This window comes from Babylonia areolata, chromosome 1 (genome assembly GCF_041734735.1).
Source record: "Babylonia areolata isolate BAREFJ2019XMU chromosome 1, ASM4173473v1, whole genome shotgun sequence".
Classification (NCBI taxonomy): Eukaryota; Metazoa; Mollusca; class Gastropoda; order Neogastropoda; family Buccinidae; genus Babylonia; species Babylonia areolata.
In genome coordinates, this window is record NC_134876.1 from 39,373,289 (window position 1) to 39,397,001 (window position 23,713).

A 23,713-nucleotide genomic window follows, 5' to 3' on the forward strand; every position below is an offset into this window, starting at 1 on the left:
GGTTCTTTTCTTACTTTATGTATGTGTGCTCGCGCACTTGTGTACAATGTTTGTGTCACGCTGATTGCATGTGTGTATATGGGATGGCAGAAATATGTTTGTGTTTGCCGATTGTTGCATTTGAGTAGTATGTATATTCATGCTGTGTGTTTGACTTTGACATGGTCATGTCTCACTTAAATGTGGCATTAAAAAGCAACAGAGATGTAGCATTAAAAAACAAACTGACAAGTCACATAAAAACCCTTCCTTGCTTTTTCACAGATCAAAAGTTCAACAATCTGTTATGCATATTGCACATCACAGAGCCAAACACAGTGAAAAGACGTTAAACTAAAGAACGAACGAAGCCAAACACAAGTTGGCATGTTTTCAGCAACTTATCAATATGCATTCACTGTATCATTTTCCAAAAACATAGCTTTTAATGAGAAAGAAAACCTGGCTGTGTAGGAATGACCCCAGAACGAACTATGCTTTTATTTTCCAATATTTGAGGAACAGAAAAAAAACCTTCATCCCTTTGCTCCATAGGTCAGAAAACTATTTGCTTTTTACAACCTCTTCTCTCTTAACCCTTCACTCTGAAGGGCAGGGATGCTAAATCATTTTCATCATTCCCTCTCTCCCCTAGATATGGGAGATTTGGGAAACACCTCTAGTCATTAAGCATTTGTTTTTCTTTATCCTATAAACTGGTCAGTTTCAAACTGGGGGTTGGTGTGGAAAGTGCCAGCAGACACCTGAAACAAGTTAAAACAGGTAGATTAATGCTTGAGGCTACCTGTCAGGACAGGGGTCAATTGATTTAGCTTCAGGGCTAGCATAAGTGTCCTGAGAAAAGATCTCACCTGGCTGTAGAATTATCTGTAGTTCAGGCGGCACTGCTGTACAGTGCTCTGATTGTTTGATGAGTGGTCATGTGATTGTTGATGATTCAACACAAATGGTATTATTTTCTTTCATTCTGAGGTAGGTTCTTAACCATTTTTCTTTCAATTTTTCTTTAGGACGAAGAGTCAAAAACATGTCACTGCGGTCTGGATCATTATTTGTTTGAATTAACAGATGAAAGTGATGTAATGAAAGCATTGTTAGAGGTGAAGGTGATCAATTAAATCTAATTGGTACTGATAATTTGCATCCAGAAATGACATCAGAGAGCCAGGAACATCAACTGATGGTGAGTGTGGTTGTGTTTGTTGGAGGAAAAGGCTGTTGTCAGAATGTGAAAAGAAAATATGCACACACACACACAAATCGGTAATATGAAGAACAGAAATGGCATAGACGACAGATTTGATGTTAACAGTACAGAATTATCTAGTGCATTTCATGATCATCTAAAAATCACACAATTTTTTGGTCTCCTGATGCCCCATTCCATATTCTCATTGTGTTTATATAAGTTCATATTAATATTTACCCATGTATCTAATCTTAAAAATAATTCCTTGCATAAGTCATAAACTTGAATGTTTTTCTACTGCATTTCCATTGGAAAATAATATTAATAAATCAAGGTTATCTTTGTTGGTAGCTATCAGTCTGTAACACAATAAAATTATTATGACTGAATTCACCATTGACAGGTGCTATAGCTATATGTTTCTACTAGCTTTGAACTTTCATTCTGAGGGTCGCGAGTTTGATTCCGGTTCTGGTATTTGTGTCTGGTGGATCAAGAGAGTGGAGTTTTTTTTCAGTCTCCCAAGTCAGCTTATGTGTGGACCTGCCAGTGCCTTTATGATTATCTCCTTTATGGTAGCACAAGTAAAGGATCAAATATGCATGGTAAAGAACCTGAAATCCATGTCAAGGTTTGGATGGTGATAGAAACATGAACATGCACATTTCTGGAAATGGGAGTTTGGCTGCTTATAAGGGGAGTTAAAAATAGTCATACACATAAAAACTTGCTTATAAATACATCTACATATGAGCCTTTTATTGTTGGATGTACTTCATTGGCACATATGCTTCTATTAACCCCTAGGCTGCCTATATGACGAGATAACTCGTCATCACAAGCATGTACGCTTCGCTGCCACAATGACGAGATAATTCGTCATCAAAATATTCGGACTTTTCCCTGGTTTGCATTCAGTTCGCTGACAAAAATACTGGTAGATTTAGCTCGCAGAATCTTTCTAGATTCTATTCATAGCTAGAAACACTATCTACGTCATGAGGCAGTCCTTTATTTGAACGTTTTGGTTGGAATACTGTCGTAGTGTTTGCCTGGCTCCTCTCCTTGCTCGCTCAACAAAATGACGGACTGACGCCATGCTCAAGACATGCGATTGTTGCGAACTAAATCAACCAAGATTGCTTTCTTTAGCTGATGCTCAGAAAGACTTGAAGCGTAATTTCGAAGGAGAAGACAATGATGAACATTTATAGGACGTTTTGATAGAAACTAAAGGGAGCAATCAAGAGAGTGGCCAAGATAGACCATCAGTAAGTAATGCCGGCTGTACAGGTTTAGCAGACGACAGAAGTGACCGAATTTTTAGCAGGACACAGTGTGGGTGATTTTCTTGGCACTCAGCCAACGCAGTCTGATGAGAACTGGATAAAGTGACCGTGTGAGAGGGGTGAAGAGGAGTGGGGCGTGGCCTTACATCAATATTATCACTTGGAGAAGTCACAATGCATTGTGTATCTATCTGTTTTTTAAACAAAATTTATTGTTGTTGTTCTAGTATGATTTTGTGTGTACAGATATCCATTTGTCCAGAAAATATATTTTAGTGCAAATTACCTGACTAATGTTTGTAATGAACAAGTTGAAAATGTGAAAAAAAAAAACCCAACCCCAAAACCCACTGATTTGAAAACAACAGCATGTCACTAAAAATACATAAAACGGGAAAACATCATGTGTTTTGTATTCCTTATTCATTTACCTGTCAGAAAATATATACTTTTATGGGTCTTTCTCCAATAGCAAAGAGCACAGACTTTTTTGAAAATTTATACCAGTTTTTTTGTGAAAAAACCCTGGCAAATAGATTTCTCTTAAATCTTATTTTCCTGGCAGCAAAAGGGTTAATTTTTGTTTCTGATACATTATTTTAATATCCAATCCTTTTCTCTGGTAGTCAAAGGGTTAATGCATGTTTTACACTTACGTAGAAATTTTAGTAAATGTTTGTGGATATGCAAATGTAAAACTTATTCAAAAAGTTAAAGGCACTGGTTGTTTAACTGTATATAAAAAAAAAAATAATTTCATTCAAAATGGAGAAAGAAACTGGTTCAATTAGTTTTTAATTAAAAAAAAATTGAATATTGCAGAAGATGTAACAAAAAATTGTTGTGAATGATCGTAAGTGCACTGTTTTACCAATTTGTTTTCAAACATTTAAAAAAAATATTATGCATGCTTAAAATTATTTGATAAAGTTAATTGGATAGTATTTTCTTTAAATAAAAAGATGCTTGATGGTATTGTTGAAATTGGTTTGCTGTGTGTGTGTGTGTTCTTTTGTAAGGCAGATGAATGAGGCCTCATATATTTTGCTTACTCTACTGCTTGCATCCTGATCCAGTGTGCTTCACACTATGCAGTCATGTTAAGAACTGACCAAGGAAAGGCGAGATTTGTGAGTAATCAGTGTGCGTGACCTAGCATATTTGAATGGACAGATGTGAGGTTCAGTGGTATAAAACAGCAATTTTAAAAAATGTATTAATTTATAATGCTTTTGCTTCTGTCTGCATTTTTTTTCTTTTTTTGGGAGGGAGGGGGGTGGGGGAATTATCATAAGCCAGATCAGACACTGTAGTTTACAAAGTATAACTGCTCAATGAAATGATGCTGTACCTGGGATATCAGGTTAACAACAAAATTCCTCAGTCTGCTTTGAAATGAGAAGTGAAAGAATTTCCTATTTGCTGGACTCTGTTCACAAGTATTTAAATGTTTTGCATGTCAATAGAAGGAAGTACTTGTTTCTTGACAGACGTGTCAAGTTTTGATGTGTACACCTTCAGCTAAATTTTCTCCATGCATCTGAATTTTTCAGATGTTCTAAACTGAGAATTCTTTCCTCCTTATGCTAAAGGAAGTACTGTTTAATATCCTCACCAAAGTGATGTGTCTGTTTATGAAACAGTTTTGTTTCAGTTCTAAAACTTCCTGCATAATAATGTTGATGGAACTCTTTTTTCCCTTCTTTCTTTTCCTGGACTTATATCATTATTCAAATTTGATTCCTCTTCATCTGTGGCAGGTGAGAAACTGCTATTGATGAAGTTTAAGACACACAAACACACATAATTAAACAGACCTCCACCCCCCGACCCCCACCCACACATAGATGGGTCAACTGAAAACTTGAAGTGGGTGATTACATGAATTCATTTTTGATTCACTTGCAAGTCAAAAAGAAATAGGGTATAGCTTGAGAATTACATCCTCATAACATTTGTGGGTGTCATGAATTTGAACATGTTTCAACCTTCAACCATAGTCTAGCATGAAGAGAAAAAAACAAATACTTTAAGCTGTAAGCGTATTTTGGACATTTCCAACATTTTGCACACCTTTTCATTTGACAGTATTCTTTAGGTCAAATATGTGCCAAATGGAAAAAAAAAAAGAAGCATTCTCAGGACATTGTCATTCCTCAAAGTAAACAGGATCCAACGATCAAGCAAAACCATTACGACAACAATGATTGAATAAAAAATACAAAGGCAATTTCATCACAACTACTTTAATATAGTTTGAAAATGGTGTTAGCTTGATGAACCAAATATGTACATGTGAAAGGTCTGACCCCAGCCCTTGTCCTTCTGCAGTTAAAAAAAAGACAGGCCTACATAATTTCCCTCAATTCTGGACTTCAAACAAATCAGTTCTTTCTCCAAACTATGCAGGAAAAAACACTCATGAAAAGTTACATTTCCAAACCATGTTCCTTATAGGACAAAGTAGCAAATATACTGCTTTTATTCAGTTTCAGATAACAGCCATACTTTTTGACATCACTGAGAAAGAAGAAACAGTCAGTTATAAAATTTTGTCTGCTGAGAAAACACTATTGGTTTTATTCAGTGGCTTTCTTCCTCTTCATATTATTATTGAGTGTTGTGCCATGGATACATCTCGGAGAGGTTATTTACTAAAAGAACTATCTCTCATACTAGATCATTTACTAATATTCTTGAGTATTGTGCCATGGATACATCTCGGAGAGGTTATTTACTAAAAGAACTATCTCTCATACTAGATCATTTACTAATATTCTTGAGTGTTGTGCCATGGATACATCTCGGAGAGGTTATTTACTAAAAGAACTATCTCTCATACTAGATCATTTACAAATATAACTTTCATACTGTCTGTATTCCTTAATTTCATTTGCAGTATTCTGGTGGTGGTAGAGAAATCTGTCTCAACAGACAGTTCCTTGTTTTTATTTTGAGGGTTATTTGGTAATGGACTTTTTCAAATATAATTTGCAGTGAATAATTTCTGTACTGGACACATAACCCATCCTGACAAAGAAGCATCCATCTTGACAGACAAATGTCATCCATCATTTTGAATATTATATATATTTATTTCTTTCAACTTTTACCATCTACATTGCCACAAAAAGACAAAGCATAGAAGTCTTTAGTAAGCCTTTTCGTTTAGATACTAATGTCTGTTTCAGAGATCAGACGGCAAACAACCCAAGAAATTAAATTTAGTTCAGGAACCTTGAAACCTATCACTAAACACCCAAAGGTTCTTTAAGACTAGAATGAGTTTGTTTAAATCACAGATGATGGCTCTTGTTCTTCCATGAAGTCATCTTAAGAGTGGACCCTAATTCACCCAGTGCATATAATTCCATTCATTTTAATAAGCTAATGTTTTCTGCGAACCTATCTTCCAATGACAAAAATATTTTGCATCCATGTATGTAATGCCCTCATATTACTTTGGACACACTGATCACTGAACAAACTTTGAGGACAGAACATGTTAAAATCTTACAAACGTGCCATGGCAGAAATGCTGGTGGAAGCACCAGGGTCAAGACAACACTGTAATTTGTGTAAACACCTAGCATAGCAACTTCAAAGCTGGGTCAGGATTTTCCCTTGGTTTTAGCAGCTGCATCCTTGCTTGCTTCTCTGGCTGTAAAACACATGTAACACATACAGAATTAATTAATAATGTTCTAGTTTTGTCTCAAGAAATAAATTACTGCACAGAGTAAAAGAAACCCAGAACCATGGGCTTGCATCTTAGTCATTATTACATCCACTCATTCATATGTATATGTACAATTTTCAATCAACTTGTCATACATATATACAATTTTCTATCAACATTACACCCACCCACTTAAACAGGTATACCAGGTAATATCAATATGAACAAATTCCCCAATCCTAAGTTCCCCACAGTAATATGTTCAATTTATATTCATAAAACTCCAGAAACACAGCACAACACATCTAATAATATGCTTTCATTTCCTTGGGGAGACAAAAGGTTTTCTCATAAGCTGAAAGTTTTTGTTTTTTCGTTTTTTAAATTGCCTTTGATTCAAAACTGAAGTCAATTTGACCAGCACTTACAAAAGGATTAATGAAACATCCCTTTCAGCACACACATTAAATCTAATAAAAATAAAAAATAAAAAAAATAAAAAAAGAAGTCGGAATTACATTGGGAGGGGCTCAAATTGATCAATACGAAACTCCTGGAGAAAAGTAACCAAACCACCAAATGAATCATTAAAAAGGAGAAAACAATGTGCACTCACACATGATCTACTCCTATGTGCACCCTACCTTTCCGTTCTTCTTCTTTTTTGCGTGCAGCTTCTTCACGCTGTTTCCTGATGATTGCTAGACGAGCCAGGTCAGCTTGTGCTTCTTCTGTTTTGCCAGCAACATGCATCTGTTGGTATCGCCGGCGAGCCTCTTGTTTTTCTAATTCTTCTCTGAGAAAAAAAAAATGACAAAAAGCAGCATATTGTTTAATGGACATACTGAATAAAAAATATATCTTTAAAGGAACTTGTGAACAAGGCTTTCAATTCTAATTGACTCATATTTCATTTGGGAAGTTTCTAGTTTGCTTATCATTTAGAATGAACAATGCTGACAGTGTAATAAAAAAGAAAGAAAAACAAATGGGCTAGAATACGTATTGTTACATGTTCAAGTTCTTATAGAAATTAAAATGTGATTGTGAGAGGTATATTTTATCATCTTTTTTTCATCATTCTGATGAGCTGCTTCTGCTTGTTTTATGCTTGTGTAAACAGACTTTATTTGAAAGCACATCTGTTTTGTGACACAGCAAGTGAAAACCAGACCAAAGCAAATTTATCATTTTTGACGTTTACGTATTTTCTGAGTTTTAAATTCACAGATTAACATGCAAAAACAACATCAAAGGAAAACAAAAAACAAATAAACAACTAGAAATGTTCTGACTATCGTAGCTTTTTCCTTTTTTTTTTTTTTTTTTTTCAAAGTTGGTATTCCTGAAAGGGGAGTAATCGAATCATTAAAAAAAAAAAACACCACCACCAAACCAACAACAAAAAACAAACATCTTTGTCTGCTGTAACTTTGGAAAAAGAATCATCCTGATCAGTAACTTGGTGTCAAAAGATTCAGAATTAAATAAACTACAAATTTCCATATGAAAAAAAAAGCACTGGAAAATCCATAGTTTCTGTAGTTAAGTCAAGAATGGTCACCAAATTTTAATATACAAGCAATCGGCAATCTAAATACAACCAACCAGCCAGCCAACCAGCCAACACAAACTGACACTGACAGTGTTACAGAACAGGTGGAAAAGAGTGTAGGAGTGACGTAATACAATACAGAGTAGTGGAGGAGTGACATGCTGCATGCGCATTTGAACAAAACTTAATATTTCATGCCTGTAATGCTGATAAATCTGAGATCTAAACAATGTTTATTAAATACATTCATGATGTGTATAGCCACATCACAGGCTGACAAATTTTCCAAAAAGCCTTGACCCAAATGTTCTGAAAGTTGCAAAGTAAAGAGTGAATCTTGCACTGCTGGTGTTTTCAATTTATGTGCACTTGTGAAATAAATCTCGAAATTTGATAAAATTAAAATGTTTTACTCTCATATCTAAGTATAACGTTTGGCAATAGTTTGTTGGATCAAAACACAGAACAGATGCAAAATGTGCCTTTCACTATCAGGACGGATGAAGTCAAGAGGGTGGCAGTAATTTAGATCCCCAAATTTGTCATCAGATATATTGGCAGCTGAGTCACAACAGCTGTGGTTGGTGACATCACATCTAAGAATGTTTGTTGGGTTTTTCCTCTTCTCTCTGTAGCGCATATAGGAGACTAACAGTGTTGAATGGTGTACTGCTGTTTGAAAACTCAACAATTTGCTCCAAGGGGTTCAAATGGGCGGCACTCATGTGTCTTTCTCTGAATTATTTTAAGTCACACAAACTGTGAGTGAAACATTAATTAATTACACTGTATTGCAGAAACTCTGAACTTTTAATAGAATTAACAATGTAGCGATACATGTATCGCAGAAACCCTGAACTTTTAATAGAATTAACAATGTAGCGAAATTTTTGAGTCAGAAACTTAGCTTAATTCTAAGTGACCTGGCTAAAGATGCAATTCTTCGAGGGTAGCAAGCGAAAAGCAAGTAAAAAACACTGTGCTCATATGTTAACATGATTCAGAAGGTTCTCTGGGAGACTACCAATGCCTGTTCACTGCTCATTTCCATATATCAAAAATTATCATTTTGCAAGGCAAAATTCCATGTCTTTATTGCTTTCAGCTTGACACTGAAATAGGGCAAATTAGTGCATTTTTTTTTTCTGTTCTTTTATTTTAGATGGTTTTGACAGGCATGAATATGAATACAGATTATACTATAGTTTCAGGTGTTTTGTGCCAAAATACTTACCGACAACAAAGAAAGGACTTAAAACAAAAAGATGCGAATGTGTAAAAATTGAGATTTTTTATGATTTTGACCCTGGTGACCTGTTTATGTGCAAACTAAGAATAGCTAGCTGTGTCTGTTCTCGAAAAATGCAAGTACAAGTACTTGAAATGGCTGACAAAGGCCAGTGAGCATTGTATTGATTAACTGCTCACCTTTCTCGACGAGATAGATTAGTTGTTGTAGGAGCATCTCCAAGCTCTGAAACTTTCTTGTTCCGTTTGCCACCTGCTCTGTTTGGGTTCTCAATGGCAATCAGATGTTCTACCCCCTTTGCTCTTGGATTATCCTGTAACAAAACAAAAACACGATAACCTGGTACCACTTCCCTCAGTAAGACTTCATGAAAGCAGTGATGACTCTTCTACATGTGTCATGGCTGCTCTAAAATTCATGAATACCCAGTTTTGATGATTATTGTGTTAACATCAAAACATCCTAATTTCCATATATTATCACATTATTATCAGTGTGTGTGAGTGTTTGTGTATGTGTGTATATTTAGTTTTCACTGTCACAAAAGAATACGCTAAATAGTAACGGGAAATTGAAGTTCTGGCATCCAAATAATATATTCCTTTGAAGATTTTTTTTTCTTCAGAAGACTTACAAACAAGCATGAATTTTGTATAATTAGTAAATTCATAACAGTATGTCCTGTTGGAGTAAATCAACAACTACAAAATGTTTAGCACAATGCTTTATGGGATTTCAGGGTCTGGCATTAATGGTTGCTTGACTGCCCGGGGCAAGTAGATCATCGTGTCGGGCAAGTATTGCCCTTACCGAACTTGCCCAATGGGGCAAGTTATAATTTCCAAGAATAGCATATTTTGTTTTCAAAAATATCCATCACGCTCCTGACACCAGATCGTCTGACACTCTTCCTCTACCAGACGATGTTTTGAGTCTGACTGTGACAAGTGGTCACCAGAAAAAGAGAGCTATCATGCAGCTGTAAAAGGTGATTTGCCATTGGTTGCTATTTTTGGAGAGCCAATGGTAATTTGTCTTAAAGCGTAGTTCATCTTCCGCCCATCACATCACAAATAAAAAATCATGTCGCAACATACTCTAATGTCATCCCACTTTAAACAAAAAAACAACAGAATTTGTGTCTATGACAGGCCTGTTTACCAGTACCATTTTGGGGTAATTTGTACATCATTTTGACTTTGAATACACCAGTACACGAAAATAGATTTCAGTACAACTTAGGAGGATAGAAAAAAATGTTTTGGCCAACCAGAGTTCCAGGTCCACAACAGCAAAGTTTTGACACTGCTCGCGTGGTGACTGGTTCTTTGGAGGAGAGTGAAAAGTTCACCGCACCTGCCCGTCTGTATTACATGATAGCCAACCTGTCTGTAGTCAGTACAAGAGGGCAACCTACATGGATGGCTGTGCCCATCTTCCTCCCCCTCCCACCCTCTCTTCCACTTACACCTCACCCCTCCACTGGCAAGGTTGTCAAAATCACACCACCCTCCCCTCCATTTCTTTGACCGTGATCTGACTGCCTTTCTGTCTCATTCAGTCTCTCTTTCTCTCTGTCTCTCTCACTCTCTCTCCCTCACCTCTCAGTCTCAGTGTTTAGGTCAAGTTGGTTAATCAAAAACGGAAACGGCCATTCTGTAGAATCATAACTTAAACTAAGTCAACACAGACATGACCTCCACAATCCTCCCACCTTCTCACTCCTTCAACCCCACCCTAACCTTCTTTTGCTCCCTTCTGCCAGACACCACATCCCATATCACAGACTTGCTTATCCTTAACCCCCCCTCCCCCGCCCCCCCTTTTTTACATGGTCAGACTGGGAATAGTAGAAAGGATGGAGGCAGGGTAAGGGTCAAAGTCAAGTTTTGCTGAGGGGATCGACACTATCAAAGGCCAGTGTGGAAAGCTCCGTTGCTGAGCAACCTCTATGTAGATAGAACAGCTGTACCACCTTCCCTCTCTGGAACTGTGACCCTTCACCATCCCCTTTCACTCACACACACTCTCTCTCTGTGTCTCTGATGCCGGGTGAGAACAAGTGAAACCCATCCTGGTGTGGCCATCCTGGCAAGTGAATTTTCAACAGTTGTCCGAACAGGCAAGTGAGAAACAGAAACTGTTGACCCCATCTAACAGAATCGTACTTTGATCTGTTAGTTCCTGACATTGTTTGTCTCACAGTGCAAATGCTGGCTTTTCTTTTTAACTCTGCATGTTGCTGTTTGCAGTGGAAGTTAAAAAAAGAAATAATTTCTGTGGCTGACAGTCAACTGCAAAAACATGCCAAAGGCAGTGTTTTGTCAAGTGAGACTGAGATAAAACAGTTATCTTTGGTGAAACCCAACAAAACAAACATCAGTTAAAGAAAAGGGTTTGACTACTTCGTGTGTGTGTGTTTGTGTGTGAGCGCATGTGAGCATTTGGTGATGCATGTAAGTTTCTGAAAGTTGGGCAAGTGAAAATTCTGTCCAGGCAAGTGAATTTTCCAGTGACTTGCCCCACTGGGCAAGTGGGAAAAAAAGTAAATGTCAAGCCCTGGATTCATCACATTTCATTAACATGCAGAATGAAGATGACCTCAGACTCTTTATTTCCACAGTTTTAGTTTCAGTTTCAGTAGCTCAAGGAGGCGTCACTGCGTTCGGACAAAACCATATACGCTACACCACATCTGCCAAGCAGATGCCTGACCAGCAGCGTAACCAAACGCGCTATTTCCACAGTACAATAATACTCCAAATAGTGTCAAGAAAATGGGTATTTCTTCTTTCTAACAAGAGACAAAATAGCCTTACCTCATCACTGCTTTCCTCTTCTTCTTCTGATGATGACTTGTCAGCAGTAGTGGAAGCGGGAGCAGATGCCCCTTCCTCAGTTTTCTCTTTGTTTTCTTCTCCTTTTTCCTCTTCGTCACTATCAATGCCTCGTTGCCTCTGTGGAAATACATATACATGTATATATATATTTTTGCTGTCCCATCATATGCACCGTTTCAGAGGCATTACTCTCACGCTGCTCATTCTGTGGACACAACCTATTAAGCCCCTTATTGATGATAATAACTGATTAGTCACGGAGTCAGGCTGAGCGAGCGTCTCCCTCAGCGTGGAGACTGCCACCACATCCCTCTGACAGTCCCCCATGATTCTGCTGACACCAAGACTTTGACAGACCTTCACCCCAAGCATGGAAGTGGAGGGGGATCGAAATTGAGGTCACCATGAGAGCATGGCATGAAAGACCACAGAATTTGGATGATGGAAGAGGAGGACTGTGATGATGACAATGTTGCTATGAAGGTCCATTAAGTTTGGGACAACATGACAAGGTTGTACCCTACACTTCCTGTCATAATGATATCTTGGAGTTAAGCAAGCCTGAGAGTGGATGATACTCTACTGTGTGGTCCCAGTCTTCCTATTTAAGCGCACATTTAACTTTGGTTAGGAACTGGTTGTGGGCTGAAAAACCCACCTGATTGGGAATCAAACCCATGTCCTACCAGCCATTAGTCCACAAGGCTAACAACTTTGCTACAGTGGCTGGTAAAAAAATATAACTATGTACATGTATTGTCTGTATACAATTTTACAAAAAATCAAATGGGGCTTTGTAATAAAAAGATTGAAGAATAAACATTTTCTCTAAGCATGGTTATTACCTAGTACTTATCTTTATTTTTAGCATTGTCAAATCAGCTTCCTCTTATAATAAGCATTCTTTCAAAAGTTAATACAGTTGACAAACACACCTCTGTGCAGTGACAGTGATTTCCTGACAATACGCTGTTCACTGTTAACAGTTGTTGGAAGTGATATGCTGATGGATATCTTAACTACTAGCAGTAGTAAAACACCATATATTTTGTCTGTAAAAAACAACAACTTCTGATTACCCTCCATTGTCGCTCTCGTTCTTCCTTCTCAGCAGCAGCTTTGAGATCTTCAGGTTGCGTGAACTGCCGCCTCTGGCCTTTGTGACTACGTTTTCCACGCCCTCCTCCTGCAAGACCAAGAATGCCTCAGTGACGATGACAACCAGGGCTTCTGATAAGTTAAAAATCTTTGGGGTCCTGGGGATTCTTTTAGTTTTAGTAACTTTTACTGCAATTCTTCGTGGTCCCTGATTACCTTTCACTCTTCAAGGGTCACACTAAATCTAATGATGCATATTCTAAATCTAATGAAATCAGCATTGCTACACTAATACTATGGCAGACATATATATAACATTCTAGTCATAACTGACTTGATGTCTGGGCCAAAACGTCAAGGGAAACAACTTTTCTTCGGAGTATATCATACTAGTGTAAAACTAAGACGTTACTAATAAAAGCCTAGTCATAGGATTTTAATGCTTTGAATGTGTTCATCCAACTGTCAACATTTTCAGAACCAATGGATCCACTTGATGAACATGCTCTGTGTCCTTTCCATTTTTAAAGCATCAAGGATGCATTTTTAGGCATAATAATAAGCCCTGATGACAGGATCTTTTATTGTGCACCCTCCTCCCCCTCCTGGCAGTAGTACACATTGCATGCCCTTACACTGTATTGTATTGTATTGCAATGTATTGTATTGTGTTGTCACAACAGATTTCTCAATGTGAAATCTGGGCTGCCCTCCACAGGGAGAGCATGTCACTACAGTCCATACTCCATTGCAATCCCTTCTTTTCTGCCTATATGTGTACTTGTTCTCCTATTAACTGAATTTTTTTCTAAAGAATTTTGCCCAGGACAACCCTTTTAACATGAATCTTTCAAATTTTCATACATCTTAGCACTAGGCTACCACTCTACCATAAAATATTAAGATATATTCAATATTTTAGCCTTGGGGAGAAGTTTTCATGAAAATTCTAAGACTTTTCTTGATGATATTGGGGGAAGGTGTGGAGGAGTCTCAAAGTCTCTTCCAGTCCTGAAAGTTGTCTTGTCATTTTTCAAAGACACCGTGTGAACCTTGAAAATGGGAATAAGGTAATTTATTACTGATATATATATCAGTTTACTATGATGACTCTTCTGACAGTTAATCATAAATAAGGAAACCAATGACATCTTGAGTTAGTCAGTCTGTTGCAGACCTCTCATAAGAAAACTTATATATATGGATTGGACTGTCAACAGCCTGTCCCTTCCTCCAGTGCCTAGTCTTGACTCTTTCTTGAACAGTCTTTTGAAAACGCAGTCATTGGTGATGTTTGAAAACATCAATTGTAGCAGAGGCCAGGACACATGTGATCCAGTTTCATTTGCAAACTAGTCTTGTGGGTCTAGTCTTGTGGGTGGTAGTCTGCAAGCTATAAATCTTCACATGTTCTCTACTGGGACAGTGAGCCAATGTCCATCTTTACAGAAATCAAGTATGGCTTATGAACTATAAGTCAATAATTCTGTTGCACTATTATTAAATCACACTAAGTATTGCCCATTGTTCTGCTGAGGTCTGTTGTCCAAGAGATTTCAGGACTGGAAGAAGTTATTTCACCTCATGTTCACTTCAGTTGTAGTGGCCAGTTTTGGCCACTGTTGAAACAGATTTGGGACAACACATGTAACTACTGTAGTCATTAGTAGTCAATTAAAAAAAAAAAAGGAAAAAAAAGCTAGCGGTAGTTGGCAGCTACCTACGCAGACCTGCAACTGGCCACTCTAAATGGTGCAGTGGCCCCTACACAGATAGGTCCAGGGATCCAGATTGCATGACTCGCATGCTACAACTGTACAGTTACAAGACTTGACTCCCACGTCTTACGGAACATCAAAAATTCATCCACCTCACAACCCTGCACAGGACAAACTCCAGTCTTACTATCACGAAGGTTCTTGTCACCGGAAGATCCAGACCAACATTAAAACAGGAACAATATGATTCCATGAATCTGAGAACCTGTAGAAAGAACAACAATCAAGAACAGCACAGGCTTTGCCCTTCTATTCAGCAAAACAGAATTATTCAATAATTTGATTTTGGTAAGAACAGCAACTGAACAGCAGAATGGAAACAGTCACCAGTGTACTCAGTCTACTCCTATGCAATCAACCTGTTACATTTTGAAGAACATGGATGTCCCCTTGGCCCTGTTGACGTTGCCCCGTTCAAGTCCAACTTTAGCTTAGAGGGGTTTTGTACAGTTTGGATTTCATCTGCCCTACTTTGGTTAAACCTGAAACACTGATCTACTTCAAAAGAATACAGTTTTCAGGCCCCCCTTGATGGCTGAAGTTCCAGACTGGAAAAGTTCTTGGAAGGAAGCTAAATTTAAAGATATCAGTTCCAGCTGACTCTTGCCTGAACTTTTGAGAACGACAGGAACATATTGTTGATAATCTTATTTGACAGTAGAAGCTGAAGGTTGGTGTGCGCTATCTTCAGTGACTCACAATTTATGCCCTCCTCTCTTACTGGTTGGTAACATATCTTGCAGCTCTTCTTTGCACTGTTTCATTTTCTTTGTTTGGTCTTCTCTGTGGGGGTTCCAGACAGTGTAATAGTGTACTGTTTGGCTCATAGGCAGTGGGAAATACTAAGTCACTTGCAGACACTTCTTCTTTCTTTCTTTATCCGTCCTCTTGTACCATCTAGGGCGTCGAGGGGAGAAAGAGCTGACGGGCCCTGGCAAGCTGGAAGGCCTCGTTGGGTGGAATGTTGTGGGTCTTCAGGGTTTCTTTCACACCGTCAATCCAGGTCTTCCTTGGTCTTCCTCTTGCCTTGTATCCTGATATCCTTTTGTTGTACGCTTTACTGGCCATCTGGTGAGGTGCCATACGTGTTAGATGTCCAAACCATCTGATCGTTTGCCTTTGGATATGGTGGAGGACAGGTGTTGTTCCCACCATTTCTCTGATCCTGGTGTTTCTGATCATGTCCCGTCTGGTCTTGTTGACGGCTCTCCTCAGACATCGCATCTCGCAAGTGGTTATTTTGCGTTCCAGACCTTTTGTCAGGGTCCATGTCTGGCACTGGTAGGTCAAGGTGGGGATGAAGATGGAGGTAATGAGTTTGGCTTTGGTCTCAATGGGGATGTTGGGATGTTTGAGGAGTGGGGCAAGCTGGTAGCTGACGCTGTTAGCCTTCTGTACTCTCGTCTCAATCTCTCTGTTGAGACGTCCATCTTCCGAGAAAATACTGCCGAGATACTTGAACTCGCTGACTTGTTTCAGCGGAATTCCATTGACGTTGATGTTTAGGTTGCCAGGTGTTCTGCTGACCTTCATCGTCTCGGTTTTGCTGATGCTGATCTTCATGTTGAGCTCCTCGCACTGTGTGTTCAGTCTGTCTGTGTGCTCTTGAAGTTGTTCTTCTTTCTCATGTGCCAGGCTTTGGTCATCTGCGAACAGCATCTCATTCAGATCTTCTGGGTTGGGGTTTGCTTCTTTTGTGATTTTATCCATGTATATGATGAAAAGTAACGGTGATAGAACACACCCTTGTCTCACTCCAGATGACACCTCGAACCAGTCTGTGAGTCCGTTTTGGGTGCGGACTGCACTCATACTGTTGTTGTAGATGGCTCTGATGTTGTCCAACAGTTGTCCCCTGATGCTGTACTCTTCGAGCGTTTGCCATAGCTTGTTTCTGTCCACTCGGTCAAATGCTTTCTCCAGGTCTACAAACACAAGATTTAGTTCTCTGTTGTGCTCGATTGTCTTTTCGCTCAGTTGCCTGAGAGCGAAGATAGCGTCTGTACACCCTCTTCCTTTTCTGAAGCCCATCTGCGCCTCACTCAGTAATGGTTCCACCTTGTACGCTGTTCCAAGATCTTTGCGTACATCAGCGTACATCTTTCCTGTGTGGCTCAGGAGGGAAATTCCTCGATACATGCTGCAGTCTTTTTTGCTGCCTTTCTTCTTCCAGATTGGTACCACAACTGCTCTCTGCCAGTCTTCCGGGACTGTCCTCTCCATCCATGCTTTCTGGAATATTGTGGTCAGCCAGGTGATTCCTGTTTCTCCACATGCCAGGATGGCTTCAGTTGTAATGCCATCAATGCCTGCTGCTTTGTTCCTTGGGCTGGTCTTTAGTGCCTGCTGTACCTCTGATCTTAAAATGTTTGGTTCTTCTTCTTCTGGGTGGTGTGGATGAAACTGGATCTGTGTGGTATTTTGGCTGCTTGGGTTCAAAAGTTCCTTGAAATATTCCTGCCATCTATTTTTGATGCTGTCTTCCTTACTGAGAGGGTTCCCATCTTTGTCATTGACCACTGTTGTTGGGCTGTATGGCTCATCTCGTAGTCTCATTGCTTTGACACTTTTGTAGAACTGTCGTGGTGACTGCTTGCACAGTTCACTTAATTCCTCGCCATATTTCTTCCATGACTGTTCCTTGGCGCTTCTGACTGTCCTCTTACAGTGTCGTCCTGCCAGTCTATACCTCACATAATCCTCATCTAGCTTTGATTTTAACCACACCTTGAACAGCTCCTTCTTTTCTTTGACGGCCTCCTTTACTGTGTCATTCCACCAAGCTGTCTGTTTCGCCTTCCCTTTTCCGGTGTTCTTTGTACCGCATGCTTTCCTGAGTGTCTCTGTCAGTGTGTTCTTGAACACTGACCATGCTTCTTCTGCTGTCATATCTGTGCTGTCCACTTCTTCAAGCTTCTTTGTGACTTCAGTTTCCACTTCCTGTCTTACTTCTTCCTTTTGGAGTTTTCTTAAGTTGATCTGCTTGTCTGATGCTTTCTTCTTCTTTCTCCTTGGTCTTTCACTCCTCTGTTTTGTGAATAGGATCACCGGACGGTGGTCAGTGTCCAAAGCTGCGTTTGGAATGGATCTCGCATCTGTGACTGCTCCGTTCGTCTATACGTGTCAAGATGAAATCTATCTGTGATGACACATTCAGATATTTCCATCTGTACCAAGTTTGTTTCTGGCTGGGTCTGTGTTGGTAAAAAGTGTTTGTGATCCATAGGCCATGTTCTGCACACAGTGCTAAAAGCTGTTCCCCGTTGTAGTTGCACTCTGTGTTAGTGTCACTGTGTGGGCCAAGGTGCTGGTCCCAAGGTGCTCTTCTTTTGCCTACTCTTCCGTTGAAATCTCCCATGACAATAAGTTCTTCCTTGTCTGGGACTGTGCTTATGGTGTCTGCTAACTTCTCAAAGAATTCCTCCTTTTGTTCTTCACTGTAAGAGTCATTGCAAGGTGCGTAAGCTTGGATGAAGTTTACGGTCTTCCGTTCTCTTACTCGGATTTTGATGATCCTCTCCGAGATAAAATCTGTTTCCAGCACATTCTTTGCTGTGTCTGGGTGCAGGATAAAACCTACGCCATGTGTTGCTCTTGTTGTTATATCCACACCACTCCAAATGAGGACATAGTCCTCGTGGATCTGTTTGATTCCAGTTCCCTTCCGTCTGCAGTCTGAGATTCCCATTATTGGTATTTTCCATCTCTTCATGAAGTCAATGACTTCTGGCTCCTTGTCTCTGAGTCCACACATGTTCCAAGTACTAGTTCTTTCTCGTTGTCCTTTTCCGTTTCCAGTTCGTTTTCCATTTTGATCCGTCCGTTTCTTTTTCCTTTTAATTTCTTGAGCAAGAGTTAATCCACCGCCGGCTTGCTAGGCCTGTCGCAGCTTCACCAGAGCCCCGTTGGCCAGCATTACCTGTTTCCACCTCCCACGACGAGGACGAGGGGTTGGGCTTTGAGAGGCTACTTGCAGACACAGTTGGTTAAAATGATGCTTTTCAGCAATGATCAATATCAGCTCATTTTTCGAAGAGTTACAGCCTTAGAAGTGGTTCAGGAAATACTGGAAAATATGGAGACTGGGGAAGAAAGCCTGTGTAGTGATGAGGGTGATGGTTCTGGTATAGATATGGATTAAAATAATAAATTCACAACCCGCTTCATGACACAACATGAAAGTAACACTCACACTCAGTCACTAACACTAGTAGCAGTGCTTTAGTTTTGTACCAGAGACTGATCAGTCTGTGTCTGTAGCAGGCCAGAAGTAAAGTGACAGAGAACATGAAACAGTTGCAAGTTCAAGCACTGTTTTCCTACACGGATAGCTGGAAAGGGAATGGGACTGAGTAGAAAGGTGGTCAGTCAAGCTCACCACAAGGGGGCAGGGAGAGGGGGGCCCATGGTCTGTTGGTCTGGGTGCCTACACATAGCTGGCAGGCCAGTTCCTTCATCTAGCCCTGGTGTATTCCTGGGCCACAGGCACCCAATGAAAACAAATTTGACTGCAAATCCTGGATTTAATTGTATTGAAGAGAATTCTAAACACTTATTAAGTTGTTTTCATGAAAAAATAATCTTGGCCTAAGATTTAAACAACAATTATGCAATGGAATTACAACTTTATTATCTGCATATAGTACAGTGTATGAGCAATCATCATGCAAAATTTCAAGGAGATATCTTTGTATTTAAGGAAGTAGTGCACATTTGTTTTGCACTTAAGTGGAACCCCCAAGATTTTCCTCCACAAATAGCATAAGCAATGACAAAATTGTCAAAATGTTTGGCAGGTATGGGGTTAAAGCTGATGGACTTTTTGGGTCTTATGCAGACTGGAACATAAAACGTTTGGGGGTGAAACTCGATGCCTCATTCTTGCTCCTAGGCTATCAAGCTGTTGATGTCTTCCTGGAGAAGCTTGTAGTCCTCCTTTGTCATGATGGTTTGAACTTTGAAAAGTTTGACAGACGAAACAGTCATCAGCAAACTGTTAAATTTTTGCATGAAGTTGGTCTCATTGGTCATGAATGAAGAACAAGAGGAGAGGACCTAGAACTGTCACTTGCAGGCCTCCTCAAATGACAGGTGACAGATCAGATATGATCCATCCACCAGTACTCTTTTGTGTTTGGTTTGAGAGGCTCAGTTTCGAGGGTTGCTCTTCCTATGCTGTAATGATTATCTTTCACTAGTTTCAGAGGGAGCATTCAAGCAGGACAAAAAACCAGGCTGAGGAACTGTCCAGGAGTTTCCTCTGAAAATCGGCTGGGGTCCAGGGGCTGCCTTAGGCCCCCTGTTAGGTGCAGTGGTCCGAAAACGAAATTTATGATTTCTAAGAGAATTGGGGGCCTATCCAGAAAGCTGAAAATAAAACAATAATGAGCACTGGATGAAAAGTCGAAAATAAAATGTACTCATCATTTTTTCTCTGAAAATTTCTTTCCTCTGAAATCAACTACTCTTCCGCTGAAAATATCAGATCTGCTGAGACTGTGAGAGTCAGCCTGAAAAACACATGCCACACACTGCCCAAGTGCAGCAAAAGCTTGCCACCATTCTCCAGGCAGCTAGTTGGTCAGATGAGAACACATTCATGGAATTTTACAAGAAAGCAGAATTCAGTAATCTGTCACATCTCATGACAAACCAAGGTGTGTGTGCCTTAACCCCTCCTTGTTCTCCCACCCCATTCAGCTGGAGAGCGGTGGGGGTTGTGCTGACTGCACGGGAATCTGTGTCTCAGTTCAGGCTGTCACTGAACTGTGATCAACCTTTCCTGAGCTGGTCAGTCAGTGACAGGATTCTAGGCTTTTCGCCCGCGACTAGCACTGGAGGCAGTCGTGTCTGCTTTGCTCTCTTCAGGGCTGTTTGCCCGGTTTTGCACTCTGCAGTGGGGATAGCTTTTCCTCCGAGTGTTTGGTGCTCTTCATTCGGTGTTCTGTGCCTTTCAGCATCTGGGTAGCAGTACCTGCCTGAAAGGTAAGACAAGACTGTATAGACAGTTCAGCCATGTTGTTTAATCCTTATGTGTTAAGAATTTTTTTCTGTTCGGTATATGTTCATGTCCGTTAATAAGAGAGGAGGATTCCGACAGAGTAGCTAGTGTTGGGTTTTCAACCGGTCGGCAGAACGTTCTGGGGCAATCCAGTGAGAAGATCAGTCATCATGGTGGTCTAACGAGAGGATGTCCAATCAAAGACGCTGATCCAAAATAGCATAAGCTGTTCAGTGTCACAGATTTTGGTTAGCGGAGTGGTAACTGTCTTTTTCTGGGGGTGAGTGAAGAGACGTGAAGGTTAAGCTTGCAATGAGTTCGTGGTGTGCAAAATATGCCTTGAATTGTTGTAGACTTATGTGATTTAAGGAGTGTGGTATTTTTGCTTTGGAAGGGATTAAATGGATTCTACTTCAAATCTGTTTCACCATTCTCAATGTCTGTAAGTTCCTAATAATTAATTTTTGCTCACTGGGTTGAAGCAAGTTTACTGCCTAGTCGACACGAGTTCCATAAGTGGTTTTGAAATGCAGACAAATCTATATGGTTAGATCTATGTTTTAATAGTGGCGTTCACTGTTCAGATAATTATAGTTGAGTTAGCGTTGTTAAGTTTGGTCAATGTGAGACTGATTGCTGTCTGGTCAAGTAGATGTTCGACGATTTAGATCTATTCAGTTTCAGATCTGCAGTTGTGATCATCAGCACTGGTGTTTGGTCAAGCAGAGGTTCGACGGTTTAGAACTCTTGGGTTTCAGATCTGTAACTGTGGTTATCAGCACTGGGATAATTTTCTGTCTTTGAATAAAAGTTTCCAGGTCAGTTTCTGTCCAGGCTGAAGAGGGATTGTTTGGGCAGGTCAACAGTGTCTGGGTCTTCCTGCATGTAACACGAGGTGTGACTCTTGTGGAAGCTGAACACAATGGTGATCCAACCTGATCTCTATTCTTTGCACCAGAAAGTCTGCGTTCCCACTTTCCGTGTCTTCCACTGACTTCCCTGTCCATCCACGGACTTCTCTACCCTTCCACTGACCATCCACTGTCTTCCCTGGAATTCCACTGCCAGCCTCCGTGGGCTGCTGCCACCTGCCACTGCTTTCCGTCGCCAGCATTCTCTGGCCTGGTGCTCAGCTGTCTCGGTGCTCATCGTCGTCGTAGTCAGTGTTCTTCGTCTTCGTCGTCACTTTTCTTCACCGTCGTTACTTACTGTTACCTGTTCTTCATCGTCGTCACTTACTGTTCTTCGCTCTTCTTCGACTTCGTCACGTACTGTTCTTCGTCGTCGTCACTTACTGTTCTTTGTCATCGTTACTTACTGTTACCTGTTCTTCGTCGTCGTCACTTACTGTTCTTCGCTCTTCGCCGTCGCTACTTCATCATCGTCGTCATTACTTCATCGTTGTGCTTGTTTCCATGTCACTCTACACACATATTCACACAATCACACACACTCATGTGCTATTCGTCTATTTTCCTCCAGAAGTGAATTTATTCACTCATGAGCCCATTGCCCTTCACTTGAAGGATCAGTTGTGATTATTCCCACGTTTGTGCCATTTCACCCTTTAATTTGCTGGATAACTTGTCTTCGTAATTGTGTGCTTTGTTGTTTTCTGTCGTCTTTTAAACTCTGTGTATTGTCTGCTCCATGTGCTTAATAAATTTATATTGAACTCTTCTCCTGTTATAGTCTGTGTTTGTGGTGTCAGGGTGTTAGTGCTGGGTTGGGTGGGGGTTATTCGTCCGGTCTCATATGGAGCGTGACATAATCAATAACACAAATTTTAGGCATGCACAACTGGACAGTTTTGCCAAGAAAAAGTGACTCTACAGCTGTACTTGTCTATCAATGAATCTGTCTGAGGGAAAGAATCAGGTAGTGAGGTAGGTACAGAGGGTATCGTGCTGGGAGAGTAACGACAAGGGCAATATCTTTTGAAGTAAATGGGTGTTGATTCTCAATGTTCGGTGTTTCGTGGCGTCTTTGAATGGCATTGGTAATCGTAACATATAATGATTTTGGTGGGAGTTCGTTGGTAAACAAAAAAACCCCAAACAAACAAAAAACACACACACCCACACACAAAAAGTAAAACAAATAAAATAGTGGGAGTTCATTGGTAATTTTGGTGGGAGATATGGCAAGTCAGGACGATGTGTTGTGGGTCATGTGACCAATTTGTTGATCAAGAGTGTGATTTCTGTTTGGACTTTAATGTGCACGGTTCAATTAGTATTAGCCATTGGTGAATCATCCATGCAGAACAAACTCAAGAATCAAGAAATGTCCACATAGACTTTCATTGACCGAAAATTCAACTTTATATCCGTTGTCATGCTGTTCTCTGCACATCGATCCTGGATCGGTGCCCAGCGCCGGCCAATATCTTTTTATAATGTATACCTCGCCGACCTCTATACCCCGCCAAAAAAAAAGAAAAAAAAGAAAAAAGAAAACTTGTCTTCTTCAGTGCTTGTATTATCTTAAAATGTTTAAACGAATTAAAGAAAATTCCGATTTCGTCCCCCCTTTGTAGATTGTGAAAACAAAAGAACAGTACCACTATCACCATGAGTAATGACGCGCGATTTTGTACGTATTTTTCCCCCATTCCACAGCTGGTGGAGTGATCAGAACATGACCATGTGGAGGGGAGTATTTCGTCAGAAGTATATCACTCACAATAATGATATTTGTAGTTACTCTAAAGGAATATGTTATCTATAATTGTTCTCACCTCTTGGCATGATGAAAACTTTTTAGTTTTTCACTTTTTAGTCGAAGTTGGCAAAAAGATCGTGTGTTGCGATCTCCAACGGAAATGTTCGATAGCGGGGAGTAACCATTTGCCATTTGCAACAGTTTTTCTCTAGTGCATGGTGTACATACAAAAGAAACATAAAAAGGTATATAAGCTGGCTGTCTTGAACTGAAATATTCGTTTACTGCACTAACAGTACGGGCTAGTCTCTTATACTTTCGGTGATAGTTTGATAAAAGTTATACGATGAAATAGAATAAAGAGACCCCCC

At 39.9% G+C, this 23,713-nt stretch overlaps 1 protein-coding gene across 1 annotated transcript; it reads right to left on the reverse strand.

Annotated features, from left to right (window-relative positions):
* Positions 1-241: 241 nt before the first annotated feature.
* LOC143282798 (uncharacterized) lies at positions 242-23,524 on the reverse strand. The gene is made up of 6 exons (XM_076588578.1): positions 23,419-23,524; positions 12,881-12,987; positions 11,781-11,918; positions 9,141-9,274; positions 6,802-6,953; positions 242-6,139 (listed from the first exon to the last, which is right to left on the reverse strand). Exons 1-6 carry the CDS (start codon positions 23,426-23,428, stop codon positions 6,090-6,092), a joined length of 591 nt encoding a protein of 196 aa, XP_076444693.1. The 5' UTR covers positions 23,429-23,524; the 3' UTR covers positions 242-6,089.
* Positions 23,525-23,713: the final 189 nt, after the last annotated feature.

What these genes read in the sequence shown, in the direction of transcription:
- LOC143282798 (XM_076588578.1), bottom strand. An exon ending in AACGAGAGCGACAATGGAGG is followed by an intron (nt 11,919 to 12,880) that starts GTAATCAGAAGT and finishes GTATTTCCACAG; the next exon opens with AGGCAACGAGGCATTGATAG. An exon ending in AAGAGGAAAGCAGTGATGAG is followed by an intron (nt 9,275 to 11,780) that starts GTAAGGCTATTT and finishes GTTTTGTTACAG; the next exon opens with GATAATCCAAGAGCAAAGGG.